Raw genomic sequence first — 21,695 nt, 5'->3', positions numbered from 1 at the left:
AGCAACAGAGACAGCAATAGAGACAGCGATAGAAGTAGAGAGAGTGTGAGAGAGAAAGTGAGTTGACAGTGGTGAAGAAAGTCCAAGAAAATTGTTATCTCCGGCATATCTCACGCTTTTCTGCTGGAATCGTTGGCAGTTCCATTTGAGACAAAAGCCTTGCTGTTTGACTGGGCTGAAAGGGAAAAGACGGAGAGTGAGGGAGAGAAAAAGGGAAAAGGAGAGATAGAAAGGTGAAAGCCGCGAGAGAGGGAGGGTTGATGAGACAGTAGGGATCACTGTCTGCGTGAAACAGTAATACAGTCATGACTTTGGGTGTCACACTTTACACCACCCTCTCCCTTTAATAGATCCATTCTTCAGTGCTAATGTAAACTCTCTGGCAGTGCTCCCTCAGGCAGACACACCACCAGCCTGGGTTTCTGTTTCACTTAATCACACAAACACCACAACTTCAAACAGACAGAAAACTAATGATAATCAAACACTGATTTGACACGGAAATGAACAATGCGTGTGTGTACTGTATGTGCATGCACGCGTACTTGTGCATGGGTCTCATGCTTTTTACAGTAAATCAGGGAAATAACCCACCTGGATGTAATCCCATCTGAACCGCATCACTGAAGAGTCATTACCAGCAACATCCATTAATTACACAGCCCTACAGACTGTACCTCTCCATCTCAGCCATTCCCATGTCAGGAAAAGCAGTGTGTAGAGACACTCCTTTCTACCTCGATCCCTTCAGAGCTGACTCCAGGTGCAGTACTCCTGACCTGCCCAGTCCCAGCCCACATATATAATATACGGCTGTTCAGGGAGCACCTCTGTGCTATAGCATACTGTAGCAGCAATAATCAAACTAGGAGGAGCTGCATATTGTTATACTGCCTCTTTCACTGTCACTACTATAGTTTCCATCATTTAAGACTGTGAATGCTGTCAGTGGACACAGAGGTCAGAGCCCATGAACACACATACATTCACACCCACATCAAATTATCTCCCCCTCTTCACTAGGTGAAACTATGCAAAAGCAAACAAAAACATTCCACTGCTGTAATCTAATATTTCAGAGTACATTGACCACCATCAGCCAAACACAATAGCAGCATATCATATTATTCCTCACCTTAGGGTCTGCACTGTATATTACTGTACTCTACGGAGTGAAAGAGCATTCACCAGTCTGGTTCGTTCAGCACAGTCAGGTCTGTATCATATTAACTATCATGCTGGGGATTCAAACATCATGCACTACTCAGGCTCACACTCTGAGTTACACCCATACAGCACAGTGTAAAACACAAGCACCTGAAGGTAGGTATGCTGGCATTATAATCTATTATCATTACTATAGATTACTCTCATTACTATAGACAGTGAGGAGGATGTTTAATTTAACCCTACCAAAGACAGTGAGGCAGACGGTAGCGCTCTTGGTGCCCTCTGGGTAGGTGTGGTACTCGCAGGTGTAGCAGCCCTCATCCTGGATGATGACCGGTCTGATGGACAGCTGGCTGTGGGAGAGGGAGGGGGTCAGCCTGGCCCTCTCCTGGTAGGGTGGCTCGATCATGGGGTCGCTGTATTTGGCATAGGAGGCTACTGCGCTTGAGTCCCGCTGCTTTGCTGTATGTCTCCAAAGCACTTGCTGTACCTTCTCTGGCAGGCCATAGGAGCAAGACAGGGCTGCCGCCTTACCACTCACCGCTGTCTTGTTACCCTCTGTAGTCACACGGGCTGGAGGAGAGAGGAAAGAACATGCTAACATAGGCTGAAAAAGGCAGACACACAGACAGAGAGACAGACGAGTACACACACACGCACTATGGTATGCTATCTGTGCATCTAGCTTTCTGTCTGCAACAGCTGTTTCTGTTTGTCAGTATGAGCATCCCCTCCCCTCAGCCAGTGGTCAGTAACCACACAGGACCCATCAATAACACATGAGTATGCTCCCACAGCTTCTATTTAAAATGCTGATATGGGAACATAAAACAAAACACATGGGGATGGAAGTCTTGACATCTCTATAGTATAGAACAGGGATCATAAACTACACTGAACAAAAATATAAATTCATCATTTAAAGTGTTGATCCTATGTTTCATGAGCTGAAATAAAAGATTACAGAAATTTCCCATAAAGCTTACTTCGCTCAAATTGTGCACAATTTTTATTTATTTTTTACACCCATGTTAGTGAGCATTTATTATATATGTATAGTCACTTTACCCCTACCTACATGTACAAATGACCTCGACTAACCTGTACACCCGCACATTGACTCTGTACCGGTACCCCCTGTATATAGCCTCATTATTGTTATTTTATTGGTTACTTTTTATTTAGTAAATATTTTCTTAACTTCTCTGGGATATGTGGGACGCTAACGTCCCACTTGGCCAAAAGTCAGTAAAAATGCAGAGCGCCAAATTCAAATAAATACTATAAAAATCAAACTTTTCAATTAGAAAGGTCAATTAGAAATCTGTATTCCCAATGAAAATCCATTGAAAAGAGTGACCTCAAAATATGTTATACTCACAGACATGATTCAGTTTTAACCGTTTTTAGAAACTTCAGAGTGTTTTCTATCCAAATCTACTAACAATATGCATATCTTATCTTCTGGGGATGAGTAGCTGGCAGTTGAATGTGGGTATGCTTTTCATCCAAACGTGAAAATGCTGCCTGTAAAATGTGCAGATTTGTCACACAACAGAATGCCACAGAGGTCTCAAGTTTTGAAGGAGCGTGCAATTGGCATGCTGACTGCAGGAATGTCCACCAGAGCCTTTGAATGTTCATTTCTCTACCATAAGCTGCCTCCAATGTCGTTTTAGAGAATTTAGCAGTACATACAACCGGCCTCCCAACCGCAGACCACGTGTAACCAGGCCAGGACCTCCACATCCAGCTTCTACACCTGCGGGATTGTCTGAGACCAGCCACCCAGACAGCTGATGAAATGGCGGGTGTGCAAAACCAAACAATTTCTGCACAAACTGTCTGAGACCGGCTCAGGGAAGCTCATCTGCGTGCTCGTCGACCTCGCAAGGGTCTTTTCCTGACTGCAGTTCGTCGTTGTAACAGACTTCAGTGGGCACGATGGCCACTGGCACGCTGGAGAAAATGTTGCATGTTGGTGTTTTCAGTCTTATGTCCAACAATGAAATAAAATCACCCGCCAGTTTGGGAACCCTGGTAGAGGTTAATCAAAAGAGGAGTGAATAGGGAAAGGCGTGTGATTCGTTTTTCTAATCTCCAGATAGGTAGCATGCACTGAGAGTCCACTGAGAACAATGTAGGGCACCAAACAAAAGGATGTGCAGAAAATAGAGTTTACATTTTATTCAGAAACAATAACAGGCTCCTCTTAAACTTTATCAGAGTGCCCAAGCTGCTGACCAGAACATTCAGTCCTTTCTTTCTGTTCCTCTCAGTTGGCATAGTAACTCCTAAGATCACCGATTCAGAAGGAGGGAGGGAATGAGGGCAGGAAAGAGACACACAGGAAAGTGAAAATGATGAAACAATGATTGGCATATGCTCATGTACTCAGGTGTGAGCCTTAGACTACTATCAAAGAGTGACACCGCAATGGCAGAGTCAATCTGAACGGTCTCCTCTACTTACATGTGACGGTGAGGCAGGTGTGTCCCTCCTGCGATCCCGAGGGGTACAGGTCAAAAATGCATGTGTAGCAGCCCTCGTCTCTGAAGCCCACCCTGCGGATGGTGATGGCTGAGGTGTCCTTGGGGGAGGGGGCCAGCTCTACATGCTGCTGGCCGCTCACGCTGTCCTTCTGGCTGGGCTCGTAGGTCAACAGAGTCTTGTTCTGGACATCCAGCCAGCGCACCTGTTTCAGGCTGTCCCCATGCCCCTTGGACACCATGCAGGACAGAGTGAAGGGGAGCTCCACTGGGGCCTCCACGCGCTCAGGAGCCGTTACCTTGCCTGGGACACGGATAGGGGAGGGGTCAACAGGGATCGCAGATCAGTCAAACAACTCATGCACTTGTGGCATGTAAAATGTCTAGCACTGTATACAACATATTGGTTGGTGGAAACGTGCATTGCTACAATATATGTGAACTTCCTAATAAAAATAACAATTTGTCAATATGTCTAGTGCTATGTCCACTCACACTGCAGTCTGACCACCATCAGTAGGGACACACACAGCTGCAGGCATCGCATCAGGGAGGACTCACACATCATAGTCTGCATTGGGCAGAGTAGAGAGGCATTGGACTGGGGTCAAAGTTCAAAGCTCTCCAAGACCAGGGTAAGTCACTCATTAACTAAAATAGTTCCAAATAACCTCTGTCTGTGCCATCATCCAAAAGACTTCAACTTACGGTATGAACACGCTTCTTGAGTGGTTTATAGGAGTCTCATCTTACGCTCTGTCTCCTAGGAAAGATGACACACATGAATTTGGGTTAAACCCGTATTGAAATCTGCCTTTGAAGTGCAGATATAGGATCAGTTAACTTAGACATTTTAAGGCAAAATGCAGGGCATCATTCCATCATCAAGGGATCAGCCACGCCCATTACACACAAGCCTTTCCTTTGATTCAATGGTTGCCATGCTCTACCGAGGCTACAATTGAGTCCATTGAGGATAAATGATCATGAACCCAGCATTTGCTTTCGAAATATCCAATTGAATAAAGCCTAGCCCACCTCAAAGAAAAACAAAAGACTGTTTTGAGTTTTGCCTAAAATGGAAAGGGCTGTGTAGTAAAATGCAATCGCTTCACTTTCTTGAATAAGATTAGGCCACTTGACAGCTTTGAAATAGTTCTTGTGAAAAATAACCTGTTATCCTATGAACACTTAGACCAGTGCTTTCAAAACGTTGGGCTGCGCCCCCACTATCATATTCGGCAGGAAGGGGTTCAGAGGTACAGGGAGATGAAAAAATGCTAAAAACACTTGATTTGACCATTAATTCATAAAAAACAAGTTCCCATCTCAAGAGGTCAAATAAAGAACAACACTATGTGCCAGAAAGTATGAGGAGTGCAATTTCAAGGTAACAGAGTGAGGCTGAGACTCAAACAAACACCAATGATTAAAGTTAAACAAACCATGCAACTCTATCCACAAGGACGACTTTTAACAATTTACAGGCATTTTACAAAAACACATTTACTTAAAATACAGTGCAGATGCAAAGTTTGGTTATCATGTCTAGCCTGTCTATGCATAACAGCATTGACATGTTATGCTAGAATCACTAAGTTTCCCCATCACGAAACACCTGCAAATGACCACAAAGAGTAGAACCAGCTCACCTGCTTTTACACTATGATTTTACTATTATATCTTCAATGTTTCTTTTGAAACAAATATTTAAAGGAATAGTTTCACCATATTAAGTTGAGTTCCGTTCACAAAACAGGGTTCTACCTTAAAATGAGAGACAAACGTAAATTAATCACATTAAATAATCTTCAGAAATGAATTTGTCAAAGCAACAAAATAACTAGCTTTACAATGATGGTAAAAACTTGAGACATTTTGGGGTTAAAATCTTCCTAGAAGTCACAGAGGGTGCACCAAGGGACATGTCAAAATGCAGAATTTTAGCAAGTCGTTATTCACATAAAAAACGACTATCCGTGTGGTCTATATTAAAGTGCACTTCATTTAATATAACAAGCTTTTAAAATTCAATATTGGTGGTCAATTTCTACTTCAATATCACAGCAACGTAAAACGCGCCCATTTCGTGGATTGACCGCACTATCCTGAAACGTTCTCTTACAATACATTTAATAGCTTACCTCTGTGTTTGGTGTAGCCTGCTGGCGTTACTTTGATAGCTAGATTGCACACTTTACTCTCATGGTCCGTGTATTTCATTGAGTGTCTATTACGGTTGTATTTAGAGCTGGTCCGGGTAAAATCACGCCTACTGTGAGAGTCTACTCAAATCAGGACCGAGTGAATGGACGGGTTATTTGTTCCAAAACTAAACCGACGCGTGCTCAACTATGGGGCAAAACAGATTGTTTTAGATTGTTGACAACATGTCAACTATATTTCGTCTCCAATATATATATTTTTAAACATACACATTTGCACAATTACATGACATCCGTTAAAACAAGCTATAGTATCAAGAACAAGATGAAACGAGCTATTTACAATTCCCCACATTGGAGTTTTGTCAATCTTGCTTGTAATCTGGCCATCCAGAATCACAAAAACATGCTGTCCCATGGAAGCGCAGACATTGTTTTCGTGACGTTGTCCGCTAACCCATCTATATGAAAGGGCATTGGGCAACAGGAAAATACGGTTTTCTCGTAATGCATGAAATTGTAGGTTTATGTCATGGTGCCAACACTGGTCATGCTTCTGCATGTCCTTTTACCGCACAATAGAGGTGCAGACAAAAAGGCACAGCTATCGATTCAACAGCTTGTGGTGTGGGCAGGCTGCCCTTTAGTGCTGCGTACTGAAAGTTCAAAGGCATATACAGTAGCTTCGGTTTACTCCTAGTAGCCCAGCTGATAATTGTTCAATTTTATGACAACTATCAAACTTGGTACACTAATACCAGATACCTTACCTTGAGACATTTTAAAAGATTAGAGGCAGTCTGGGTAGCCTGTCAGTCAACCATTAAAATGTCTGCCATCCTGATTTCCTGTTAGAAGAAAATAGGGTAAAATCAGCCCAAACAATATAAGGTTGATTTTGCAAATACAGACACTTTTGTTTGTTAAATGTTTTTGAAAATAAAACCTATTGAAATTTATTTTTATCTGAATATTTTCTTCACTCTGTCTGGAAACAAGATCTAAGTAGCTGAGACCATAGTTTTTAAGAATATAATGATGTTTTTGTCACGACTTCCGCCGAAGTCGGGTCCTCTCCTTGTTCGGGCGGCGCTCGGGGGTTGCCGGTCTTCTAGCCATCGTCGATCCACTTTTCATTTTCCATTTGTTTTGTCTTGTTTTTCCTCACACCTGGTTCCTATTCCCTCATTTGCTTGGTGTGTATTTAACCCTCTGTTCCCCACATGTCTTTGTGTGGGATTGTTTATTGTAGTGCTTGTGCACGTTCCCTGGGAGCGCACAACGGGTTATTTTGTGCCCATTTATTCTTGTTGTTCTGGATGCCATTGGTTTTGCTTATATAAATCTCCGGTTATTACACAGTTCTGCTCTCTTGCACCTGACTTCTCTGCCACCAATTACGCTCCCCACCACAGTTTTAAATTATTGTTGGCTACCACCCATGGCCAGCGAAGAGCCCTAAATTATTGTTAATCTAACTGCACTGTCCAATTTACAGTAGCTATTACAGTGAAATAATACCACGCTATTGTTTGAGGAGAGTGCACAGTTATGAACTTGAAAATGTATTAATAAACCAATTAGGTACATTTGGGCAGTCTTGATACAACATTTTGAACAGAAATGCAATGGTTCATTGGAACACTCTAAAACTAGAGCACATACACTGCTGCCATGTAGTGGCCAAAATCTAAATTGTACCTAAACTGGAATATTACATTTTGGCCATTCTCTTGCATTTCAAAGACTACGGGGGGGAACACATGTTTTTTCTTTGCATTATCTTTTACCAGATCTAATGTGTTATATTCTCCTACATTAATTTCACATTTCCACAAACTTCAAAGTTTTTCCTTTCAAATTCTATCAAGAGTATGCATACATGTATCCTTGCTTCAGGTCCTGAGCTACAGGCAGTTAGATTTGGGTATGTCATTTTAGGCAAAAATGTGCAAAAAGGGGTCCGATCACTCTATTGCATAACGAGAGACCAAATTTCCTCCCAGACGTCGCCATCAAGCATCACATGCCATTTTGTCACTGGATGAGGCTCAGGGACAAGCCCAAGCACATTTTCTGGTTGGTAATGTACCATACAATGTCCTCTCTCATTGGCCAAATAATCGGTTGGCTCCCTCACGACTCATGGTTTTTCAACATCTTGTATCATACCAGTGTAAGGGTCACCATCATATTTCACAACACACCACTTTCCAATCAGTCTCTCAACACAATTTATTTTCTCTTGAGGTATCTTTTTTTTTGTTTCTTAAGATACTCTTGGTATCTTATAGGATCTTGTTTGATTTTGTTTATAAACACTACATTATCAAAAGTATGTGGACACCTGCTCGTCGAACATCTCATTCCAAAATCATGGGAATTAATATGGAGTTGGCCCCCCCTTCGCTGCTATAACATCCTCCACTTTTCTGGGAAGACTTTCCACTAGATGTTGGAACATTGCTATGGGGACTTGCTTCCATTCAGCAACAAGAGCATTTGTGAGGTCCGGCACTGATGTTGGGCAATTAGGCCCGGCTCGCAGTCAGCGTTCCAATTCATCCCAAAGGTGTTCGATGGGGTTGAGGTCAGGGCTCTGTGCAGGCCAGTCATATTCATCCACAACAATCTCAACAAACCATTTCTGTATGGACCTCGCTTTGTGCACAGGGGCATTGCCATGCTGGAAAAAAATGGTCTGAAACAGGAAAGGGCCTTCCCCAAACTGTTGCCACTAAGTTGGAACCACAGAATTGTCTAGAATGTCATTGTATGCTGTAGTGTTAAGATTTGCCCTCACTGGAACAAAGGGGCCTAGTCCGAACAATAAAAAACAGCTCCAGACCATTATTCCTCCTATACCAAACTTATCAGTTGGCACAATGCATTGGGGCAGATAGCGTTCTCCTGGCATCCGCCAAACACAGATTTGTCCATCGGACTGCCAGATGGTGAAGCGTGATTCAACACTCCAGAGAACATTTCCACTGCTCCAGAGTCAAATGGTGGCTAGCTTTACACCACTCCAGCCGACGCTTGGCATTGAGCATGGTGATCTTATGCTTGTGTGCGGCTGCTCGTCCATGGAAACCCATTTCATGAAGCTCCCGACGAACAGTTCTTGTATTGACGTTGCTTTCAGAGCCAGCTTGGAACTCGGTAGTGTGTTGCAACCCGAGGACAGACCATTTTTACGTACTTCAGCACTCAGTGGTCCCGTTCTGTGAGCTTGTGTGGCCTACCACTTCACGGCTGAGTCATTGTTGCTCCCAGACGTTTCCACTTCAGAATAACAGGGCAGCTCTATTAGGGCAGAAATTTGACTTACTGACTTGTTGAAAATATGCCATCCTATGACGATGCCACATTGACAGTCACTGAGCTCTTAAGTACCAGCCATCCTACTGCCAATGTTTGTCAATGGAGATTGTACGGCTGTTTTCTCGATTTTAAACACCTTTCAGCTACCGATGTGGCTGAAATAGCCGAATCCAATCATTTCACTTCTTATGGCTGCAGGGGCAGTATTGAGTAGCTTGGATGAAAGGTGCACAGAGGTGCCCAGAGTAAACTGCCTGCTCCTCAGTCATAGTTGCTAATATATGCATATTATTATTGGATAGAAAACACTCTGAAGTTTCTAAAACTGTTTGAATTATGTCTGTGAGAACTCATATGGCAGGCAAAAACCTGAGAAGTTCCACTTCCTGTTTGGATTTTTTCTGAGGCTGGTAGATTTTCAACCAAGGTCCCATTGAAATTACAGCGAGATATGGATGAGTTTTCACTTCCTACGGCTTCCACTAGATGTCAACAGTCAATAGAATTTTGCCTGATGACTCTACTGTGAAGGGGGAATGAGTAACCACTGCCATGAGGTGACCACGCTTTGACCACGCGCGTTCACGTGAGAGGCAGCTCCGTTCCATCGCTCAACTGAAGTCAATGTAATTCTCCGGTTGGAACGTTATTCAAGATGTATGTTAACAACATTCTAAAGATCGATTCAATACATCGTTTGACATGTTTCTACTGACTGTTATGGAACTTTTGGACATTTCGTCACATTTTAGTGAACGCGCTTTGTGACTTTGGAATTGTTTACCAAACGCGCTAACCAAAGTAGCTAATTGGACATAAATAACAGACATTATCGAACAAATCAAGCATTTATTGTGGACCTGGGATTCCTGGGAGTGCATTGTGATGAAGATCATCAAAGGTAAGGGAATATTTATCATGTAATGTCTGGTTTCTGTTGACTCCAACATGGCGGCTAATTTGACTCTTGTTCTGAGCTCCGTCTCAGATTATTGCATGGTTTGCTTTTTCCGTAGTTTTTTTGAAATCTGACACAGCGGTTGCATTAAGGAGAGGTATATCTATAATTCCATGTGTATAACTTGTATTATCATCTACATTTATGATGAGTATTTCTGTTGAAATGATGTGGCTATGCACTATCACTGGATGTTTTTGGAACTAGTGAATGTAACGCGCCAATGTAAACTCCGATTTTTTTTATATAAATATGAACTTTATCAAACAAAACATGCATGTATTGTGTAACATGAAGTCCTATAAGTGTCATCTGATGATCATCAAAGGTTAGTGATTCATTTTAGCTATATTTCTGCTTTTTGTGACTACTATCGTTCGCTGGAAAAATGGTTGTGCTTATTGTGGTTTGGTGTGACCTAACATAATCGTTTGTAGTGCTTTCGCTGAAAAGCAAATTTGAAATCGGACACTTTGGTGGGATTAACAACAAGATTACCTTTAAAATGGTATAAGACACATGTATGTGAGGAGTTTTATTTATGAGATTTCTGTTTTTTGAATTTGGCGCCCTACACTTTCACTGGCTGTTGTCATATCGATCCCGTAACCGGGATTGCAGCCATAAGAAGTTTCAAAAGGGGTATCCACATACATTATATACACAAATGTATGTCCTTGTCCTCTCCTTGGTTAATTTAGGGGGCTTCTTATAGAAAAAGTCACATAAATAAACATCAAAATTACTCAATCACCATAACATAATACAAAATGTAGTAGTCTTCTTTAGCAAATAAGTGTTCAATTTCAACTTAACCATGATCATATGTAATGTGTTTCTTTTCAGTCTTAAATTAACAAATGTATGACCTGATACATTTAGTCATTACCACCACATTCTGTCCTTAGCATCACAGTTCCTTATGTGGTGGTAATGACGTATGGTGGGAATAAATTTTTTACAGTATTTGGTCATAAATAGGATTCTAGCATGCTAACTCCAGTTGAACAGCTAGCATACAATGTATACTAAAATACACATAATTAAAACATTATTTTTAAAAATCTGACATAATTTGATGAGATTATAGCCTATGATGTACAATAATCAATATTTACCTTTATTTTTCTATCATTTCCAGGCATCAAAATATGAACCTCCCTCCTTGACATCCACTGTCACTATTCACAGCCATGGTAACCAAGAACACAAACCTTTGAAAAAACGTAATCATATCATTTGCTTGGCGTGCTGGTAATGACCCAATACTTAGAAGAAAGAAACAAAAGGGGGAAAAAGTGGCTTATACACATCATATAATGTAATACGTCATATAAAAATCCAAATAACTTCACAGATCTTCATTGTAAAGGGTTTAAACACTGTTTCCCATGCGTGTTCAATGAACCATAAACAATTAATGCACCTGTGGAACGGGTGCAGATAGACACAATGCAGATAGCCCGGTTAGACAATGTGCGGGAGCACTGGTTGGTCGGGCCAATTGAGGTAGTATGTACAGTTAAAGTGACTGTGCATATATGATAAACAGAGAGTAGCAGCAGCGTAAAAAAGGGGTTGGGGGGGCACACAATGCAAATAGTCCGGGTAGCCAATTGATTACCTGTTCAGGAGTCTTATGGCTTGGGGGTWAAAACTGTTGAGAAGCCTTTTTGTCCTAGACTTGGCACTCCGGTACKGCTTGCCATGRGGTAGTAGAGAGAACAGTCTATGACTGGGGTTGCTGGGGTCTTTGACACTTTTTAGGGCCTTCCTCTGACACCGCCTGGTGTAGAGGTCCTGGATGGCAGGCAGCTTAGCCCCAGTGATGTACTGGGCCGTACGCACTACCCTCTGTAGTGCATTGCGGTCAAAGGCCGAGCAATTGCCGTACCAGGCAGTGATGCAACCAGTCAGGATGCTCTCGATGGTGCAGCTGTCGAAACTTTTGAGAATCTCAGGACCCATGCCAAATCTTTTTACTTTCCTGAGGGGGAATAGGCTTTGTCGTGCCCTCTTCACGACTGTGTTGGTGTGTTTGAACCATTCTAGTTTGTTGTTGATGTGGACACCAAGGAACTTGAAGCTCTCAACCTGCTCCACTACAGCCCCGTTGATGAGAACGGGGGCGTGCTCGGTCCTACTTTTCCTGTAGTCCACAATCATCTCCTTAGTCTTGGTTACGTTGAGGGATAGGTTGTTGTTCTGGCACCACCCGGCCAGGTCTCTGATTTCCTCACTATAGGCTGTCTCATTGTTGTCGGTGATCAGGCCTACCACTGTTGTGTCGTCTGCAAACTTAATGATGGTGTTGGAGTCGTGCCTGGCCATGCAGTTGTGGGTGTACAGGGGGGGACTGAGCACGCACCCCTGTGGAGCTCCAGTGTTGAGGATCAGCGTGGCAGATGTGTTGCTACCTACCCTCACCACCTGGGGGCGGCCCTTCAGGAAGTCCAGGATCCAGTTGCAGAGGGAGGTGTTTAGTCCCAGGATCCTTAGCTTAGTGATGAGCTTTGAGGGTACTATGGTGTTGAACGCTGAGCTGTAGTCAATGAATAGCATTCTCACATAAGTGTTCCTTTTGTCCAGGTGGGAAAGGGCAGTGTGGAGTGCAATAGAGATTGTATCATCTGTGGATCTGTTTGGGCGGTATGCAAATTGGAGTGGGTCTAGGGTTTCTGGGATAATGGTGTTGATGTGAGCCCTTACCAACCTTTCAAAGCACTAAATGGCTACGGACGTGAGTGCTACGGATCTGTAGTCATTTAGGCAGGTTGCCTTTTTGTTCTTGGGCACAGGGACTATAGTGGTCTGCTTGAAACATGTTGGTCTTAGACTCAATCAGGGACATGTTGAATATGACAGTAAAGACACCTGCCAGTTGGTCAGCACATGCCCGGAACACACGTCCTGGTAATCCGTCTGGCCCCGCAGCCTTGTGTATGTTGACCTGTTTAAAGGTCTTACTCACGTCGGCTACGGAGAGCGTGATTACACAGTCGTCCGGAACAGCTGATGCTCTCATGCATGCCCCAGTGTTGCTTGCCTCGAAGCGAGCATAGAAGTGATTTAGCTCATCTGGTAGGCTCGTGTCACTGGGCAGCTCTCGGTTGTGCTTCCCTTTGTAGTCTGTAATAGTTCGCAAGCCCTGTCACATAAGATGAGCATTGGAGCCGGTGTAGTATGATTCAATCTTAGCCCTGTATTGACGCTTTGCCTGTTTGATGGTTCGTCGCAGGGCATAGCAGGATTTCTTATAAACTTCTGGGTTAGAGTCCCGCACCTTGAAAGCGGCAGCTCTACCCTTTTGTTCAGTGCGAATGTTGCCTGTAATCCATGGCTTCTGGTATGTACGTACAGTCACTGTGGGGATGACGTCCTCGATGCACTTATTGTCCCTTACAAGCATTTCGCTACACTCGCATTAACATCTGCTAACCATGTGTATGTGACAAATAAAATTTGATTTGATAAAGCCAGTGACTGATGTGGTGTACTCCTCAATGCCATCGGAAGAATCCCGGAACATGTTCCAGTCAGTGATAGCAAAAAAGTCCTGTAATTTAGCATCTGCCTCATTTTTTTGACCGAGTCACTGGTGCTTCCTGCTTTCATTTTTGCTTGTAAGCAGGAATCAGGAGAATAGAGTTGTGGTCGGATTTACCAAACATCACACCTGAGGGACAGGATGGCAACAACAACTGCCCGAGTTACACCAGGAACGCACAATGCCTCCATCAGTGTTCAGACTGTCCACAATAGGCTGAGAGAGGCTGGACTGAGGGCTTGTAGGTCTGTTGTAAATGATGGGGTCAAATTGGGGTCATGATAGGGGCTGCACCAAATGTTTGGTTAATTATAATAATTGATTATGCTTGTGTTGTATTAATAGAAGGGGAGAGGCTATGGGCCCCTCCACTTTTATAGGGTCCTAGACTACAGATTAAAAATAGACAGTGGGGAGAACAAGTATTTGATACACTGCCAATTTTGCAGGTTTTCCTACTTACAAAGCATGTAGAGGTCTGTAATTGTTATCATAGGTACACTTCAACTGTGAGAGACAGAATCTAAAACAAAAATCCAGAAAATCACATTGTATGATTTTTAAGTAATTAATTTGCATTTTATTATTTATCCTCCTCCCTCATGTGGTACCCTTCCTGCAGGCTCATCCTGACATGACCCTCCAGCATGACAATGCCACCAGCCATACTGCTCGTTCTGTGCATAATTTTCTGCAAGACAGGAATGTCAGTGTTCTGCCATGGCCAGCGAAGAGCCCTAATCTCAATCCCATTGAGTACGTCTGGGACCTGTTAGATCGGAGGGGGAGGGCTAGGGCCATTCCCCCCAGAAATGTCCAGGAACTTGCAGGTGCCTTGGTGGAAGAGTGGGGTAACATCTCACAGCAAGAATTGACAAATCTGGTGAAGTCCATGAGGAGGAGATGCACTGCAGTACTTAATGCAGCTGGTGGCCACACCAGATACTGACTGTTATTTTTGATTTTGACCCCCCTTTTGTTCAGGGACATATTATTCCATTTCTGTTAGTCACATGTCTATGGAACGTGTTCAGTTTATGTCTCAGTTGTTGAATCTTGTTATGTTCATACAAATATTTACACATGTTAAGTTTGCTGAAAATAAACGCAGTTGACAGTGAGAGAACGTTTCTTTTTTTGCTGAGTTTACATAGGGCAAAGCAGTCTCTAAAGTGCAGGGTAGAGTGTCGGGTGGTAGCCAACTAATAACAGTGACTAAGGTTCAAGGCAGGGTACTGGGCAAAGGCGGGTTAATGGTGAACAGGCCATAGCTCAGGTGGCTGACGTCTTGATCTCTTGGGCCTTTCTGTGACACTGGGTGCTGTAGATGTCCTGGAGGGCAGGCAGTGTGCCCCAGAGGATGCGTTGGGCTGACAGCACCACACTCTGGAGAGCCAGGAGGTTGCGGATGATACAATTGCTGTACCAGGCCATGATACAGCCCGACAGCATGCTCTCAATGGTGCATCTGTAGAATTTTGTGAGGTTCTCAGGGGCCAAGACAAATTTCAGGTAGTCAGTGATGTGCACACCGAGGAATTTGAAGCTTTTGACCCTCTCCACTGCGGCTCGTCGATGTAAATGTGGGCGTGCATGGCCATGCCGTCATGGGTGAACAAGGAGTACAGGAGGGGATTTAGCACACACCCCTGTTGGGCACCCATGTTGAGGATCAGCGTTGCGGAAGGGTTATTGCCGACCTTCACCAGTTGGGGTCAGCCTGTAAGAAAGTCCAGGACCCAGTTGCACAGGGAGTGGTTCAAACCTGGGGCCTTGAGCTTAGTGATGAGCTTGGAGGGCACTATGATTTTGAAGGCTGAGCTGTAGTCGATGAACAGCATTCTTACATAGGTACTGTATTTCTCTTGTCCAGGTGGGATAGAGCAGTGTAATCGCAATTGCGTTGTCCGTGGATCTGTTGGGGCGATATTGTAGTGCGTATAAGTTGTCAGGTAAGGTGGAGGTGATATGGTCCCTAGCCTCTCAAAGCACTTCATTATGACAGAAGCGAGTGCTTCTGGGTTGATGGTCATGTTATGAAAAAGGTGTCTGCTTGTTTTGGTGTTCGCCAGCATTCAGAGTTTGGTCTACGCCCCTTCATTGGGGATTGGTCAACAGTAGGGATTCTTCAATGAAGTGTTTGTTGTCATTCAATGTGAGATGACCATGTTCATGCAAAAATGTTTCACTTGAAATATACTACACAAAACATCTTAGATGGAAAATAGTGCGACTAAGACCTCTGCAAACATCAAAATTAATTACAGATTTCTTGAGTTATCTTAGATTAATTCAGCCTATTTTGAGAAATTGTACTTTTTGATTTGATTTGGCTACAGCGTCTCAAGACGGACAAACATTAATATTGACTCTTTTCTTTCTAGTTTTTCAAGCCAAGTTATTTTAAGGGAGTATGCGAGCGCAAACGTTCACTTCACCTAGCTGCGTTCTCGACACTGAGGCAAATTGAAGAGACACTAAGAAGACATTGCAGTTCAGTTCAATTGTTTATTGGAACTAGACATTTAATTAAGTTTCTCTCATGCATCTCTGATCTCACCCTATTACCTGTTCTTGCTCTCCACCTTGAAGCTGGAATTGCATCCCTCTCTTATTTTCTCTACATCTTTTTCTCTCCTTTCCCTCTCATCCTTATCACTCAAGACATTTCTCCTATCATCCCCCTTCCAGCGCTAGAACGTGTCGTTGCTCTGGTAACTCCCGGAGTGTTAACAGGATTGGCAGGCGTCCCTGACATGACAGTGTCTGATGTAAGCTGTGTTACTGTAGACAGGTTCATCTGTGGAAGGGATCATTTAACTCACATCAGATCAGTTACTCTCACTCCAAATCAGTTACATTACATTAAATACATTCAATTCTAGGGTCCAGAGTTTTTTTTTGGTCAGGTTACAAGGTCGTGTGAAGCTCTAGGACCTAATCATTATGCAACATACATCACTTAAAATAACATTGTAAATTGAGATACAATTTTCTCCCAAAAAAGATTGTCAAAATAGTTTACCTGTGCTGGATCTTTGCCTCTTTCTCCATTGAAATGCAACCAAAGCCAGCACACTAGTAAGAAACACTGCTGAGCATCCACCCGCTGTGATGATAATCCACAGTGCTACCCCTGTAGCCCCAACAACTGGCACATCTGGGGTGCTAGATGAAGTGTTGGTTGTAGTCATGTTCTGTGAATCTGAAAATCTAAAAATAAATATTCAGGCCACTAAAACATGCTGCGTTAAAAACAACCAAATTTGGATTATTTGGTAACCCAGCGCTGGGTAAATATTGGACAGAACACACACTGGTCAATTTTGACCCAGACAGTTGGGTTGTTGGGATTACCCAAACATGGGTTAATTTAACAATCAATTGTGTATTTTTTAACTCTCATAGTGGGTTGGCTTAGCAGCTGGCTCTTTTTAGTGTAATCCTTAGGTTATTTTCAGGATGCGTGGCTAATTAGGGTTTGGCTTTCAGGTAGATCATATTGGCCACCCATGTCATTCCTGTTCATCATGTAAAGTTTACATTCAAATTTCCCCTTATTTTGTGTGCATTTTCCACATTCGTCTAGAATAGTAAGATTACCTTATTAGAATAGGTAATAAACATACTACCTGATTGTATCCCAACAGTGAGATTTACATATGGCGCCGGAGGAGATGGCCGCCGTTTACGGTCTCCTAACCAATTGTGCTATTATGTGTTTTTTCCCCCGCGATATTTGTAAATTATTTTGTACATAATGTTTCTGCAACCGTATTTTACGGAAGAAAAGAGCTTCTGGATATCAGGACAGCGATCACTCACCTCGGATTAGACGAAGATTTCTTCAACAACAACAAGCAGGACTCACACGATATTCTCCAAACACCCCACAGGGTAGACATCCCAATTATTCGCAAAAGGAAGCGACGCAGAGGACGAAGAGCAGGATGCCTCGTCCGGACCCGCAGAAGGCAACTAGGAAAGCTGCCGTTACCGTCAATAATACTCGCCAACGTGCAATCATTGGACGGCCCTAACCCATCTTTTACACTGCTGCTACTCTCTGTTTATCTTATATGCATAGTCACTTTAACTATACATTCATGTACATACTACCTCAATTGGCCCGACCAACCAGTGCTCCCGCACATTGGCTAACCGGGCTATCTGCATTGTGTCCCACCACCCGCCAACTCCTCTTTTTACACTTCTGCTACTCTCTGTTCATCATATATGCATAGTCACTTTAACGATACCTACATGTACATACTACCTCAAAAAGCCTGACTAACAGGTGTCTGTATATAGCCTTGCTACTCTTTTTTCAAATGTCTTTTTACTGTTGTTTTATTTCTTTACTTACCTACACACACACCTTTTTTCCCCCGCACCATTGGTTAGAGCCTGTAAGTAAGCATTTCACTGTTGTATTCGGCGCACGTGACAAATCAACTTTGATTTGATTTGACATAGGCTTTTAGGGGAATTCATACACTACTGTAAGGCTCATTGAAGCTACAAAAATGCTAATGTTTGATAACTATAGAACAGAATAGATTAACAGGAATGAATGACATTTACTCTCATGGGTGAAAAAAAAGCCACACCCCTACTAAACTATGCCTCCAGTCTTCTGATCTGACACACTAGGTCATATCTTAATAACCCAGCCCTAATAACCCAGCCCCCAGCATCAATAACCCAGCAGTGTTTAATGCAAACTACCTAATTAAATGACCCAATGCCTGCAAAACAGCAGTTGGGTCAACCAAACAACACAGCATTTTTTGTATAATGTCAAACACAGTGAAATTAAATGTTTTACCCTAAACTGGCACTAAAGCTTTTGAACTTAAATCATTTATATAGTGCTCAAGGGGTCTGAGCTTCTGTCTGTTCCTACAAATGACTCGGAGCTGAAAATAGCCTCAGAAAATAAAAATAAACTGCTCTTACCTGAGATGACACTGACAGTTGGGTGTGATTCCCTCTCCCCCAGCACATTCAGAGTAACAATGTATGTCTGGATGGTTCTGCCTGTGGAGATCACACTGCAGGTGTAATCCCCTGAATCTCCCTGACGGAGACCCTGGATAGTCAGAGATCCATTATTCTGGATCTGCGTCCGGTTGTTAAAGATGGTTGTCTTGTGGTCACCATCTTTGTTAAACTGTACTATAGACAGCAGCTTATTTTTCCCAGGTTGGCTATATCTCCATTCAACCTGACTTTGAGGCTCAATCTGCTCACTAGGTAAGGTCAAAATGATGAACTGACCCTCAAAAGCTGTCATTGTCTTAGCCACAGCCAACACCTCTGGGACCTCTGTAGGGAGGAAGGAGGAGATGTTTATATTAGTGGAAATTTAAAGTAAATAGGTCATCGTAAGACAATCAATAAATGTTTCTTACCTATGGAGAGGAGCTGGAGAGTGAGGAAGACTATGATATGATGGGACTTCATTTGTCCCAGAAGCTGATCCTATGAGATCTGTGTCAGGTAGGACCAATGGTGCCCGTTTCCTCTTTCAATCACAACTGTTTGACGATGCACTATAGCCTAGTTGTACAACTGACTAGGTATCCCCCTTTCCCTTGTATCTCTCTCTCGCTCTTCTCTCTCACCTCAGTGCTACCATGGGTTTTTCTATTTTACATAAAACGTCATTGCCGGTCTTTACGCTGAACCACAAAATTGTTTCTCTAATGCCATGTCTACAGAGAGCAACACAGTCTCCCATTGCAGAGCCTCTAGAGCATAAATTGCATACTCATGCCTCTACTTCCTGTGTACAAGGATGTGGTTACTTAAGTTAGAACCCTACACAGTATAGGGCTGAAGGCCATTGCCTGCGTGGGTCAGAGGAGATGGTTAGGTTGTGGTTGGAGGTGTGTTGATCTATTGAGTAGGCTCTACGATCTGAACACAACCGTGAGCTCTGCAGATAAGCATAATTTATTACATTCAAGTCCATTCTGACTGACATACAACCCCCAGTGGTTTAATGTTTTGCAAGTTTCTGCCATATGTGTCTTCTAGATTACATTGCTCTCTCTATGACATATTAAAAAGTGGAAAACTTATGAAGCCTATCACACATCACCGAAGCGCCGACATACACAAATAATATTCATTCATGTCAGAACATGTTTGTAATAATTACCTGTATATTGTTAGCACTGCTCACATAATCCATACATTTATGGGCTTTATTCCATGATCATAGAGCCCCACAGTGGAGGTGTCATAATACCCATAAAACCTAGCCGTCAAACAGGACATCGGTTCCAATCATTTTTCCCCATAGGGGATTTTTCAAAACACTTAAAATAAGGGCTGTGTTTTGTGTAGGCTTATCCTGGCATGACGTTTTGATAACCATGTAAATCTCTCAGACAAGGTGACTTTTATCAATATATTGCGCTCTGTTTACTCTCACATACGAAAATGTTAATTAGGTATTAAAGTAGAGATCATGCAAAACTACAAATCCCTGCAAGCTCCTGCACATCATCTCTAGCTGTCACCTTTGCTAACAGGACAGGTATTGTGCCAATTAAAAACTCGCACAACACAGTTCACAGAATTATCCATTTAAAGAAATTTCGCAAATGTATTCATTACTACATCCAATTTGTAAGTCGCTCTGGATAAGAGCGTCTGCTAAATGACTTAAATGTAAATGTAAATTTAGTTAACAGTTGATAGTAAATCTAGAGATTCTTACCTTTGCCTCGATTCTGCAGTCTAGTCCAGATCCTCATAGCATTTGTAGTTCTTTATGATAGCCACATTAGCAGCTAATTAGCATTACATTTTTGTGGGGTAAATACAGGTGAATATATTGATAGTCACCTTGTCCTAGAGAGATTGACACAGTTATCAAAACCATACCGCAGGGTAAGCCTACACAAAACATAGCCCTTATTTTAAGTCTTTCTAAAATCCCCTTTGGGAAAAACGATTGGAACCACTTCCCTATTTGACAGCTAGGTTTTATGGGTATTATGACTCAAACTGTGGTACTCTATTTTGGAAGCATTTGTTTGAAGCCCAGTCAGAAGAGGCCCAACCGAGCAACTACCACCCTCCTTGTGCATATAGGCCATCAATCTTATTGTTAGTCATTATCATTAGGCCTAAACATATTTTTTATAAACTATTGCAAATTATGTAGGCTAATCTTTACTGTAAATTACAGGTGTAATTATTAGTCCAAAGAGTTGCAAGAGTTTCTATTAGACAAATTCGGGAAGATAAGTTTTGCAACAGAATCGGCATAATGAATACACCCCTGGTGTCAAAGTCATTCCATGGAGGGCTGAGTGCCTGCAGGTTTTCGCTCCTCCCCTGTACTTGATTGATGAATTAAGGTCACTGATTAGTAAGGAACTCCCCTCACCTGGTTGTCTAGGTCCTCCATGGAATGTTTGACCCCCCTGCTCTAAATCATTGAAATAAGAATTGTTTGTAGCCATTGAACACTTGTCCGTTGTTTGTCTCCCATCATAACAGTATAGTGGCAAACCTGGGCTGTGTTCAGTACGAAAAAACATAATAGAACATTAAATTAAACGGAAATGGTACTGTCCTAAACAACCAGTGGAAAAATTAGCAGGGGTTGGGTTAAATACATCACTCATTGCTTCAAGCGACACCCCACAACACCCGTCAAATGGAGATAACGTACCTCAAAGTCTGTTCAAGAACGTTTTGGGAAACAAAACATTCCACAACATAGCAAACGTTCAATTGAACTGAACTCAATCCTGGTTTGGAAGATTCTAAGGACTTTAGTGGAGGGTAGAGCTCTAGGTAGAGGGCTCTGCCCTCCTGCCAAACTTCCCGGGGTTCAAACTAAGTATGGTATAGGGGGGAATTTATAAAAAGTTCAGAATGTAGGTCTATGCTATTGTACGGTTACCCATGTCATGGTCATGTCCAAATCATCCGAAAGTATCTAAAATTGATTGTGAAGCTGAACAAAGTCACTTATAGATGCTATGAACATGATGCGTGAAAAATGGTCATATCGGTCC

At 42.6% G+C, this 21,695-nt stretch overlaps 1 protein-coding gene across 3 annotated transcripts in view; it reads right to left on the bottom strand.

Annotated features, from left to right (window-relative positions):
- The window catches only part of LOC111959345 (OX-2 membrane glycoprotein-like), a 37,068-nt gene extending 30,407 nt beyond the window's left edge, over positions 1-6,661 (bottom strand). Inside the window, exons 1-6 of one of the 3 annotated variants that reach the window (XM_070437603.1) lie at positions 5,804-5,888; positions 5,312-5,426; positions 4,368-4,422; positions 4,155-4,230; positions 3,643-3,963; positions 1,414-1,743 (exon numbers count right to left, since the gene is read on the bottom strand). In XM_070437603.1, the coding sequence (XP_070293704.1) occupies positions 1,414-1,743; positions 3,643-3,963; positions 4,155-4,227 (724 nt within the window). In that variant the 5' untranslated portion in view covers positions 4,228-4,230; positions 4,368-4,422; positions 5,312-5,426; positions 5,804-5,888. Of the gene's footprint in view, positions 1-1,413; positions 1,744-3,642; positions 3,964-4,154; positions 4,231-4,367; positions 4,423-5,311; positions 5,427-5,803; positions 5,893-6,594 lie in introns of those variants that run through there. The other 2 variants (XM_023980845.2, XM_023980844.2) reach the window with 2 other exon arrangements.
- Positions 6,662-21,695: the final 15,034 nt, after the last annotated feature.

This window comes from Salvelinus sp. IW2-2015, linkage group LG36 (assembly GCF_002910315.2).
Source record: "Salvelinus sp. IW2-2015 linkage group LG36, ASM291031v2, whole genome shotgun sequence".
Lineage (NCBI taxonomy): Eukaryota > Metazoa > Chordata > Actinopteri > Salmoniformes > Salmonidae > Salvelinus > Salvelinus sp. IW2-2015.
This window is presented reverse-complemented; position numbering and strand designations above follow the sequence as displayed.